This window comes from Condylura cristata, unplaced genomic scaffold (genome assembly GCF_000260355.1).
Source record: "Condylura cristata isolate star-nosed mole 26May11 unplaced genomic scaffold, ConCri1.0 scaffold00021, whole genome shotgun sequence".
NCBI classification, from domain to species: domain Eukaryota; kingdom Metazoa; phylum Chordata; class Mammalia; order Eulipotyphla; family Talpidae; genus Condylura; species Condylura cristata.
In genome coordinates, this window is record NW_004567122.1 from 14715048 (window position 1) to 14728035 (window position 12988).

The 12988-nt window shown below is 36.7% G+C and overlaps 1 protein-coding gene across 1 annotated transcript in view; it reads left to right on the forward strand.

The window, feature by feature from the left end:
* The window catches only part of HSD17B4 (hydroxysteroid (17-beta) dehydrogenase 4), a 63097-nt gene that overhangs the window by 32647 nt on the left and 17462 nt on the right, over positions 1 to 12988 (forward strand). The window contains 5 exon segments of the mRNA XM_012727990.1: positions 44 to 280; positions 2292 to 2343; positions 5417 to 5488; positions 7779 to 7882; positions 10634 to 10699. Of these exon segments, the coding sequence (XP_012583444.1) occupies positions 44 to 280; positions 2292 to 2343; positions 5417 to 5488; positions 7779 to 7882; positions 10634 to 10699 (531 nt within the window).

The following is a 12988-nucleotide window of genomic DNA, read 5'->3' on the forward strand; positions in this document are numbered from 1 at the left end:
AAAAATGTCAATGAAAAAATAATTTTTCACAATTGTTCCATAGACTAGCGCTATTGGCCATAAACTTCCTCCATTTTCCTCTACTTACACGGACCTGGAAGCTATTATGTATGCCCTTGGAGTGGGAGCGTCGGTGAAGGAGCCAAAAGATTTGAAGTTTATTTATGAAGGAAGTCCTGACTTTGCTTGTTTGCCTACTTTTGGAGTTATCATAGCTCAAAAATCGATAATGGGTGGAGGAATGGCAGAGATTCCTGGGCTTTCGATCAATTTTGCAAAGGTATGCATAATAAGAGATTTTATTTTGCTTTCCTTCCTTTTCTTTCAACATAATTAATAAATGTTACATGATATATGTGTATGAGAGTATGTATGTGGACAATAGTTTAGATTGGTTGGTTTGGGAATAAAAGTTTAGCTTGTCTTTTGATTTTTTTTTCTTCTTAAAAGAGAAATGAGTTACTCAAAAAGGGAAGCAGAAAGGAGAAAACAGTACTTATGTACAGGTCCACAACCTTGGCATGATGTCATTAATTCTCTGCCACTTGCTTCTTGTTGAACCAAGGGTAAATACCTTTCTTCAATTTTCTTGTTTATAAAATGTGTATGATAATCTTTACCTCATAATACTAGGAAAGCAATAAGCCAGGTAATTACCTAGGAGAATGTATTTGAGCCAAGTGTAAAGACCCCAAGTCAGGTGCCTCCTTGGCTTGTTTTTGGAATAGCAAGGGGACAATATAGCTACAGAGCTGGGCAGGGATCGTGCCAGTGGTAGGGAAGAGGGCGGTGGTCACAGAAGATTCCAGCTTATGCTGGTCTGAATGGGGCTCATTTGCTCTCTTTGAGCCTTTTTTTACTCACACGCTCAATCTTGCTACTGTCTGAATTGGTGTTGGGAGAGCCAAGCATGGAAGAGGTTGTGAGCCCAGTGATACTTGTTGAATCCGAGAACTATGAACTAATTTTGTGACTTTGGATGTCACAGAACTGGTTTATTAGAGGATGGATAAACTCACTGCTGATGTGACTCTGAGAATTTATTTTATTAGAAGATTTGATGAAATTGTTCTTGTGTCTCTACTGTAGTATTTGCTGTACGCAGTTCTGTTTGGGGAATGTGAGTGTCAAAATGAAAGCAAATGTTTCAGAACTATCCCTTCGAGTTGAAAGGAGTTGGAGATCATAGGTGGTGTGCAAACTCTGTGGTGGGACTGATAGCAGTCTTCAAATTTAAATCCTCATTCTAATCTTGAGTGTCCAGGAATTTTCAGAGTCAGGTGCTCTTTTGTTCTTCCATCACTGTACATCCCACTCACCCTTCCTATTTTCCTTCTGGGATCTGAGGGAGACTTGTAAGTAAGTGTCCCTCTGCGGTAGAGTGTGTTCACTTGGATATGGGTTGGATTTTGGTTTTCCTCCTTTGTTGTTTTCCTGCACACATTTGTATATTCTTGTCTCAATTGAAGTTATACAGTGTTCTTAATAGCTACCTTTTGTAGGTAATTTGCAGCATATTATTTGAAGAAAATGTTGACATCGATAGCATGCTTACTTTTGAAATGCTTGTCAGGTTTGTATGTGTGTTTTAGTTGCTTGTGTTTTGTATGTGAGACCTGAAATTCCTGGCCAGTTTTTGCATATTTATTCTATAGATATTTATTGGATACCTAGTATATTCCACGTACAGTGATGAGAGATAGAAACACAGGCATGTATTTTTTTAAAGATGTATTTATTTATGCATATAGAACTGGGGTACAGGCCAGAGGTGCAGGATTGGTGAGAGGATTCACCAGAGACAGAGTGGGGAGCAGAACAGTCGATCAATGAAGTACACTGCTGAGGGGAGCCATGGGAGAGTCCAGAGAGGTCTGCTGTGCCATGTGGGTCACCTCCAGGGTGGGAAATCAAACTCTCACTGAAGTGGCTGTGGCTAGCTTGCATTGCTGTGCTTTAAACCACTGCACCTCCAGGGAGGGCCGAAACACAGCATATTTTAATGCCTCCATTGGTAGATACTCCATTAGTTATCAGTCAACAAGGATTTATGAATGTCAAGAAAGAACACAAATATATCTTCTCTGCTCTGAAAGATCTGACAGTGTTTAGATGGGGGGTCTGATTTTCTCTGAACCATATGATTATGACATAGAAGTCAAACCGAGATAGATAATTTGGAGAGAGAAATGATGTGAACATGTGGAAATGTAACTTGTGAATAAAATACCCACTGGCAGAACTTGTGGCAGAAGAAATCTGCTAATACAATACTGTTTGCCTTAACGTAGGTTCTTCATGGGGAACAATACTTGGAGTTATATAAGCCGCTTCCCAGAGATGGTGAGTTCTCGTTTTACCCATTCTATAATGCTGCTATAGTTTCATTTTCTGACTATCCAAACTCTGTCAACATGTGGTGAACTGGCTTAGAGTAATATAAATAAACCAATCACATCGTATTTATTTGCATGTCAGCCACTAGAGTAGATTGATGCTAACTAGTTCCAACTGATAGTAACTAGCATCAATTTGGTAATGGTCTTATTTAATATATTACTTGACGGTATGACCAATTTATCCCTATTAACATATGTGTTATTAAAACAGAAGAGAATGCATGTTATAAACTTAGTCATTATATGTAATCAGTTATGATTCCTGTGCATATAGCTCTTCGTTCTTTTTTCAGTTCTAATTATGTTGTTTTCACAAATCAGACGATAATAAAAGCTACAGAATTTCACATCATTAACTGCCCTCCATTTTCTTTTAGAGAAAATAAAACCGAGTCTGCCCTGATGGTCACTTGTGTTTCCTCAGTACATTCTCACTTGTTCAGTAAAGCTTGTATTTTTCTCCTTTCACTGTAATTTGATGTATTTGTTTCCACTCTGATATCAGAATGTTGTCTAATTATAAATGGACTCTATAGGTGGTAAAGTAGAACAAAAGGGTTTATTTTTCATTTCTTATATAATATAGAGGTTGACTAGGGTTCTACTTTAATTTTTTCCTAAACCATTTTGTTCTACTAAAAAATGAATGTGATTCTTATTGTTAAGGCTGAATAATTTTATTTCAGTGTAGTGTTACAGTGTAAATTTTCACTCAGCACTTTCTGTTCAAGGCGGTGAGTGGTGACTGCTTCTGTCCAGTGTCTATGATACCTGCCATGACGAGCCACAGTACTCAGTTTTAGATTATTTTCTTATTTTCTAACCTGACTATATGTTGACATTGCTATTATTATGGTATATCACTTATCTTAAGTGAAATGTGGATTTTGTATCCTATCTCTGAGATTCTGGTGTGCGTGTGTGCATGGTATAGGGTGGCTGTGTTGGCAATGATTGAGGAGCTCAGGAAGCTCCTGGTGTGTTTTGACTGCGAGCCTAACATAACATGTTCATTTGGGGATAAGTGTTGATAAAGGAAGTAGGTGCTAAAACGATATAAATCAAAAGGAAAAAGAAAAATACTGAATGGTTTCACCTATATGTGAAATACAGGGAAACCAAACAGAGGGTCAGGAAAAAGAGAAAATTTGCAAACTGACCATAAATCTGAGGCCTACAGCAGGGGAGGGTGAAGAAGAAGAGTCAGAACAGGGGAGGGAAGAACGCAAAGGACTGCAGTGAGGGTCACAGGTGATGATGGGTAATGAGAAAACTAGGGGGACTATGCCTGAGGGGAGAAATCAAATATTGTACAAAAATGACAGTTGACTAAATTAAAAAAAAAATCAAAATTAAAAAAGAAAGCAAGTAGAAATGTGGAAGATCGGTTTCTGTCTTTAGGGATTTTAGAGATGAAGAGAAAGATTAGGTCATTACTAAAGAATAATTTTCACTAAAAATTGATAGGAATAAGGAAGTATGGAAGATGCTTTTTTAAACTTCTTAGACCTCCTTTGCCTCATGTTATATCTTTATGAATCATTTTTCCATGCTCCTGTGCAGTTTCTTTAAGTAGTTGTAAAGTATATTCTCTAATAAACATGGGTATTAAAGATTTGAGATACTAATTATTTGACACCTTTTTACACTGCAAAAAATCAAGGTAGGCCTACTGTTTATGACCTTTCCATAAATAAACCAGTTGAGGAGACTTTAGACTGCAGGCCTAAGGAGGTTGGCGTGTCTGCCTTAGTGGTGTCATCATGGGCTGACCTACCCCTCTTCCTGGCAAAATAAAAGCAGACGTGGAATGTAAAGAAAACCTACCAGCAACGTTTATTTCCCAGCATGAACTAGAACTTATTCTAGTTCAGAATATGCTGGTGTCTCGATATTGTTGGTTCACAACTTTCATCTTTACATTATGTTTACACTGGATGTCTTTCTTTTTAGACCCATTTCGTTCTGATGATAATGTCTATTTTGGGGTAAAACAATGCAATGCTTTTGGAAAGTGAGATTGTTAATGTTACCAACCTTGATTCTCTCCCAGGGATTAGGTGACCTTCAAATATTAGCATTTAGAAATATGTTTTTGGACAACTAAGTATTATGAAAAATGTACACTTCACACTGAATTTAAAAGCTTTAAGTGTTGTGTAGGTCCTTCCCAGTCTACACATTTGAAAGTGTTGGCACATCAGTATTCTTCTCTTATGAGTTAGGGTGATAATCAACTTTCAGACTTGGACAGCTGGTTAGATAGTATCATTTATATACATAGGGAATTAAAGAGAGAAGCAGATAGGATAAAAAGCCAATGAATTCAGCCGCAGGTGATAATGATACCTTAAGATAGCACCAGTGAAATGGTGCTAAGAAGAGCCCATGAAAGGGCAGAGTAATTAGAAAGAAACAATTTGTTATTGAAGCTGGGAGAGATTTCAGAAGGAATTAGGTAGGTGGTATGATTGTATGCTTACTAAATGTTGGTTAAATGATTAAATATTATTATTTTTTTAAAGATTTATTTATTTGTACATACAGAACTGGGGTACAGGCCAGAGGCTCAGGGGCGGTGAGAGGCTTCACCAGAGACAGAGTGGGGAACAGAACAGGCAGATCGACGAAGTACACTGCTGAGGGGAGCAGCGGGCAGGCCAGGAGAGGTCTGCCACGCCATGTGGTCACCTCCGGGGGCAGGCGGGGATCGAACTCATGCGGAAGTGGCTTTAACTTCTCAGTGCAGTGCTTTAACCCACTGCGCCACCAGGGAGGGCCCTAAATATTATTTTTTTTTTAAAAAAAGAATTATTAGAATTAGGATAAGTTGTGTTTTTGACTGCTTTATGTTGAATTATTTTTTTTCTAGTGAGTTCAGGAAAACTTTTTAAATCACAATTTTTTTTAGTTTTCCCTGAAATTACAATGGAAATTATGTAAAATTCTCTCATGTCTTAGTCTTAATAATTTATGGCAATCTTTTATTTATTTATTTATTTTACTTTTCATTTTAGGAAAATTAAGATGTGAAGCAGTTGTTGCTGATATCCTAGATAAAGGATCTGGTTCAGTAATTCTCATGGATGGTAACACATTTTCTTCTGTCTTTACATTGTTAGATTGATAGGCTCTGTAATAATACTTCACCATAAAAATTGATTAGTTGATTGTATTTATCTTCCAACTTGTGGGAAAGCAAAACAAACATTCTAAAAACGTATAGATCTTATAGAGTAGAGGGAAAGGAGAAGATTGGGGTCGGGGTGGGGAGCATGAGTCTTGTGAGGCTGTTTGAGACATAACCAAGCACAGAGTAGGACCTGTGTCTGGTGTGGACAGCACTGGGCAGAACTGTGTTGCACAGGAAGGAACATTTAGCCCTCAGCTGAAGAACTAGACTGCAGTATTCTTTTTGGGGTTAGTTCTTTGGTACTTGGAACTTATTTTAGTGCAGAGCCATTCCTATAAATGGCAGTTAGATTTCTGGCTGTGCCTGTTCAAGACAATTGAATTTCTAATATGGTTTGGACACATTACCACATCTTATTTGCAGTGGAAAGAAGATTACATTTAGTAAATTTTGAAATTCTAGTGATAGAACATCAATAGCTAAAGATTACGTTGCTTAAACTTTACTTATTTTGTAGTTCAAGAACAAAAAAAGTAGGTATCGTCAACATTTTGGAAATAAAGAACAGTGGAAATTTAATATTATCTGATATTGGAACATAAACTTTATTGTTCTTGTTCTAAATACATAGACGGCAGCTTATGCTGTAGCTCCTTTTTTTCCCTTAATATATTAAGAATATTTTAAATATACTGGGAACAGTTTTGATGTTCCTAAATATTTTTTTTTTACTGTATTGTTTTTGTTAGTGTGTAGTGTTTCATCATGTCTATTTTTTCTCCTTTTTTCCTTCTTCTTTCCTTATTTTCCCTACCTCTTTTAGATTTTTGTATTTTCTTGTCATTCCACATACATGCTCACATTTAACTGCCATCCCTCCAGTTTTCTCATCATTCTATACAGCTTACCACTAAACAAGGCTCTGCAGTGGCCTCAACTTTATTTTTTACTCGTTTCTCTTGAGTACTTTACTTATTTCACTGTGGCTTGATGAAACATTATAGTATATTTGAAAGTGCAGGGATAGTTGAAATTAGATGCCACATTGTCTATGTAATAAAGGTAAAAATTTTATTGTCATACAAATCGTCTTGCCTCTCTGTATTTTGTTTTTTTTCTTTAGTATGCAATTCAAACATATTTTTTTGCTTTCCTGAACTGGAGCTACAGCTAATACTCAGATTCTTAATGGGAAATTAATTAGTTGATAAACATAGCTGTCTTTCATTCATTCCTTGTTTCTTTGCTAACTTGCTACTCATTGATTCATTCATCAATTAAATAAATGTTTGTTAGGTGGCTTTTCCATACCAGACATTATTCTATTTGTTGGGTACATAATGTTGAGCAAACAGCCATGATTTAGCTCATATAAAGTATATACCTCATTCCCAATTATTTCCTTTTTTACATTCCAGATTCTTTTTGAGTGCTTTGGCAGAATGTCCCAAAGTTTGAGTGCAGTTACTGTACTGTAAGTGAGATTGCCCTAAGTACATAGATGGTAGCTTATGCTGTATCTCCTATTTTCTCCCTTAGTATATTGAGAACATTTTAAATGTATTGGGAACATTTCTGAGATGCAGAGAGCTGAAATGTAAAAGGTGATTAGGAGGTTTCAAAAGAAGTGAGAGGAACCACTATTTAATTGTCCAGAAAGGATATGTGAAGCTCTTATTCTGTTGTGAGGGAATGAATTAATAAGATAAAAGCTTTGTAGTCCAAATTTACAGTAAAAAAAAAGAAAATACAGTATAACCATGCATTTATTTAGAATGTGAATAATAAAATCTGTATTCCAATATCAGATAGTATTAAACTTTCCATTGGGCATCTTTATAAAACCTTATAGTAATTGGATTTTGTTTTTGAAATTTTTAAAGGAATGGCCAAGCATATATTGGTTAACCAGTTATGTCTCTCTCTTTTTTTTTTTTTAAATTTATTTATTTATGCTTACAGAACTGGGATATAGGCCAGAGGTGTGGTGAGTGAGAGGATTCACCAGACAGAGTGGAGAGCAGAACAGGCAGATGGACGAAGTACACTGCTGAGGGGAGCAGCGGGTGGGTCAGGAGAGGTCTGCCACGCCATGTGGGTTAGCTCCCTGGCTGGGGATCAAACTTGTGTTGCAGTGGCTTCGGAGATCTTCATAATGCGGTGCTTAAATCTGTTGTGCCACGAGGGAGAGCCCCCAGTTATGGCTCTTAATAAAAACCAATTTTTTTCTTTGCTTTACTTTTCAGTTTATGCATACTCTGGGAAGGAACTTGTATGTTATAATCAGTTCTCTCTCTTCCTTGTTGGCTCTGGTGGCTTTGGCGGAAAACGGACATCAGACAAAGTCAAGGTAGGCTATAACTTCATAGGAAAATATTTGTGTAGTTAAATTAAGGATTCTTATCTATATTTTGAACTTAGCCCACTATAATATGTATAGTTTCATAGAGAAGAGCTGTAGTAAATCACATTTTTTAAAATCAGAATATATTTATTAGATTGGAAATGCTGTTATGTAATATATAGAGAAGTCTGTTTAAGGTAAGTATAGTGTACCTGAGACAGGTATAGTAATATTTTACACTGTTATAGAAACTTCACAGGACCCAGAAGTCTTTACAAAAACCTAACACAGACAAGTGAGCCTGTATAAATTAAAATATTTTTATAAGACAAATCTAGTTACTCTTTACGTCTCAACTCTATCTAAAAGCTTACTTTTCCAAAAAGTATTTTGCAACTTGAATTTTATACTAATTTAACCTAACTTTATCTCTAATTTATTTGAAGTAGTAATATTATACTGTTGTAAATATGCTGGAATAAATAAACCTGCATTGAGAGACACATTCTAGAATGATGTCCTGGGGACTTCTCCCCATTGAAACAAGCATAATGGGTAAATACATTTAAAAATACATACTTAAAATCTGAAATTACAACAAGACAAGTATTTATCCAAGAAAATTGTCTTGGTGAGACTAGTGAGCATTTTTGACATTTGAGCCTCAACTGTCATTCCTTCCTTCTGTCCTCTTCTCCTGCTCAGCATGACAGAAACTCTGCTTCAAACATTTAACCAAGGACTCAGGATCCCTCTGCCCCTAGCTCCCTAACTAGGGCCACACTGTCATCCCACAAAAGGGCAGATCACTAGTTTTTCCTCCCACCAGCTTTGTTCTGTGTCACAGAAACTATTCCAGATCATAGTGACTAGAAGGGGCTCTCTTCTTCTACCCAACCCCAATTTGTTGGTTGGAGATGTTTTCCCATCCATGCCAGGGTGAGGGTACTGGGGCCCTGATCACCCTTTCCTAGCTTGCTTACGGGTGGAGGTTCCATGCAGGGAGAGTTAAGCTAAGAACATCAGAAGCTGACCCCCTACCTTTCCCCCTTTTTGTGAAGTGAGGCTGACACTTAGAGGGAGGTGGGCCACTGTCCTTGCCCCTGTCTCTGTGAAGTGTGTGGTACACAGGTTTTACCCAGGGGACAAGGCAGGATGTAATAGTAAAGATGCTGAAGCTCTTCCCAAAGTAAATGACTGATTTCTGAAGCATTTACTTGAAAGCTCACAGTAAGAGTACTCTCAAAAAGAAGATTAATTTGGCCCTCCCTGGTGGCGCAGCTGGTTAAAGCGCAGCACAAATAAGCTTAAGCCACTTCCGCAGTTCGATCCCAGCAGTTCGATCCCCACCTGCCCCGGAGGTGACCACATGGTGTTGCAGACCTCTCCTGACCCGCCCACTGCTCCCCTCAGCAGCGCACTTGTTGATCTGCCTGTTCTGCTCCCCACTCTGTACCTGGTGAATCCTCTCACCCTCCGCATATCTGGCCTGTACCCCAGTTCTGTACAAATAAATAAATAAATCTTTAAAAAAAAAAAGAAGATTAATTTAGTAATCAACAATTAAGTGCAGCTGGTAACTCCATGAGAAAACTAAACTACCTCGCTAGAATTTTTCTAGATAGGAGCATGGAAAAGTTAGCTAAGAAGAGCCCTTTCTTATTCTTATGAAAGAAGAGCCTTTCACATAAAGCCTTTAAGACTTGAGTCTAAGACTACTACTCTGCAAAGAAGCCTGCCCTTAATTGATCTTTGCAGCAGTCCATGCCTTAGGGAGCTGTGGGAAATGAGAGCAATCATCTGGGAGTTCATGGAGCCTGACTGGTGGGTGTGATACCAAAAGACGCAGGTGGTAGAACAGCTTAGGGAGAGACAAGGACCAAGAGCTTTGCTCAAACTGGTCATCCCTTGTGACTGCCCCTCTGAGGAACAGCATGAGAGGCTACAAGCTCGGGGGATACAGACTTCACTAAATGGGTCTAGCCAAGCAACTATCAACAGCAGCCTTGGAAGGGAAAGGCAACTACTACTTAAGAGTTGCTATATATATTGTCTAAAATATCCAGATATCGCAGTGTGATGGTGACTCCTCTTATAGGGAGAATCAATAAATAGAAATTATAAAGAAATCAAAATTCTGGAACTGAAAATACAGCTGAAATGAAGAACTTACTAAGAGCTTCAGTGGTGGATTTTACTTGACAGAAGAATCAAAAAGCTTGAAGATAAAACTTCTTACCTGTTTCTGTCTCAAGAATAGAAAGAAAGAAAAGCAAGTAAAAAAAATAACGAGTCTCCAGATGTTGGGAAAACATTAGCTGTCTGAACATTGATGTAATGGGAGTACCAGAGGAGGAGAAAGAATAGGAATAAATTGAAGAAACACTGATTTGAATGAAAACATCAGGCTACACATCTGAGAAGCTCATTGAACTCTGAATAGGATATAAATAAAAATAAGGAGATCCACATCTTTCCTTAGTAAAGTACATTGAAAGTGTTTAAATCAGGTATGAATTGTCTCATCCTTCCAGTTCCTATTTTTTGCACTGGAGGAAGAGTTAAGAGTTTTCTCTTTGTGACCTGGAGAATGAACCTGGTTATATAATTCTTCCCATTTAAAAAGGGTCTTCAGGAAAATCATAATGTAGGCAAAGCTAATGGTTAGGAAAATTTAAATACTATCTCTTATACATAACAAATACCAGTTTGAGTAAAGAGATAACAATGTTTAACAAGTGATTTTTTCAATTCCAGGTAGCTGTAGCCATACCTAATAGACCTCCTGATGCTGTACTTACAGACACCACCTCACCTAATCAGGTAAGAATAAATTTTTGAAAAGTAATAAAGCATTCTGATGATAGTATTTTTAGATTTGTGTCTCTGACCCCCTTGAGTTTTGTGAGTCCAAAAGTAGTGACTGTGTCCTTCAGCCTAGTGAAAATGATGACACTGCTTCTGTGGTTGTAACTCATTCTTTCTAACTTGTTACTTACCAAGTCTTTTCTTCACTAGATAGTAAAATGAAACATAAAATGACTTTTAATTAGTCAGTTCATAAATGGAGCATACTTTGTTGACCATGGAGTAATAACCTGACTTGAAGAATTTTACTCTAGAGAGTAGAATAAAAAGAGTAGAATAAAAAGAACTAAAAGACAAATTTAAATTGTTATTTCTTCTGTTGGAGCAAAAAGCTGCATTGCTTTGTTCCCGAGCATGTTTTTCTAACTTTAGTGTATAGGCAAAATAAAGCATCTTAGAAAACACACTTGTTTTGTATTTGGCATAAGTGATTGGTTATCCAATGGAGGAGATTAAATGCCCTATCTTCTAACAAATTCTGTAGCATGCAAAGATGCACATGGGAAAGAAAAGATAGCCATAGATGAGAAAAACAACTTTGCTTTTGTCAGACCTAAAGGTTCTTCTTTAAGCTGGCCAGAGTGCTAAACATGCGGTTACAGAACAGGATATGTAGAGTTCTGAAGCAATGCTGTGACAGAACAACAGCAAATTTGTTAATAAATTTTGATATGCTTAATATAAAACTTCTGTAAGATTTATGTGTGGTGGTAAATAGAAATGTAGTTTCATGAGCCAGAAAGAATTAAGGCTGATCTCTAAGTAGATGCCAGAAAGGACTGTACTCTTTTATCTCAGGGTAGTTTTTACCATCAAGTGTTTTTCTCATCCTGTGCTGTTTCTAGTCAGTTTATTAACAATGCACCCATATTTATGTTTAATTAAAAATTCACAGAAAAGTTAATTTTATTAGGACACTAAAGAACAGGAAGCAATCCATGGTTTCACAGTTCAGAAGAACCACCAATGTTCTTTTCTTCTGTTGATACTTGGGATACTGGAATAATGAATGTATCTGTTGTAGAGAAGAAAAGCTGAATAATTTGCAACGCTTGAATTTCTACATAGATCAGATGGAGAGATTTCCTTTTTTTCACTCTTTCAGATCAACAGAAACTTACTATTTTTAGCAGAGTACTTTGCAGTGTGACAGAGAACAATTTATTTTTTATTTTAATTTTAATATACTAGTTTATTGTCACATCATTTTGTGCCTTTTTCCATCTCAGTTATAATTCCCGTGGGCTTCCCATCACCAAATCACCCGAGAACAATTTTTAAGATAAGAAATTTTGAAAATTTAAATAATAATAATAAATGATCCCATAGAGGTTCCTGACCATTTCATGTCATCTGACCTTATGAGAATATGATGAAAGGTACATACTATTTCTTTAAAAAAAGGAAAGAAAAAATTCCCATTAAGTTTTACATAAATTTCAGTGATTTTTGTGGTTTGGAGACTAGATCGGTGCCAGGGGAGACTGAAGTCAGAAGAAATGTTAACTGTTGTCAGGGAGTTGAAAGGATACTTGGAAACATAAGACATAGATGCTGGGATATGAGGCAACAAATAATTAAGTACAAGGCTTTGAATTGTAGCATAAGGGGTGTAGACGTTCAGAGAAGGGATATGCATTCAGGAGCAGTGTATACAAGAGTTTGGTGGAAAAGACAGGATGTCACTAAGTGATAGTGCTATTGTCTACTCTTTTACCAAGTTCTAGGACTTGCCGTGTATGTGTGGCCTGTGAGGAGGTAGGAAGTAGTGACAGGAGACTGTAAGAGAAGACAAGAGCATGACATATGATCAAGGAATGAGAATTAACATTCACACTGGAGATAGTGTTTTAGAAGCAGAAATAGAGAAGAAATTAAAATTAAAAAAGTAAAAATTTAAATAAGTAATATTTGAATCAGTAAGAAAATCAGCAGTCAAATTCTTGGCTCTACTGACATCACTCTGCGATATTCTATTTATCATGTCTCGAAGAATTTCTTCATCTTGAAACTGCTACATCATTACAAGTGTACTTAATAGTTTTAAACAGAAAATTCATTGGCAGTGATTGAGAAAGAAAAAAAAAATGGATAGCAGAAATAAGACTTTGCAATGGGGAAAATGAAAGCAGATTATTTGTATTGTCTCCAGGTCTTATAACATATATTCTAGCAGTTATCTATTTTTGATAAATATTTATATCTTCATAAATGATAGCCATTACTATAATTTATAAGATTTTA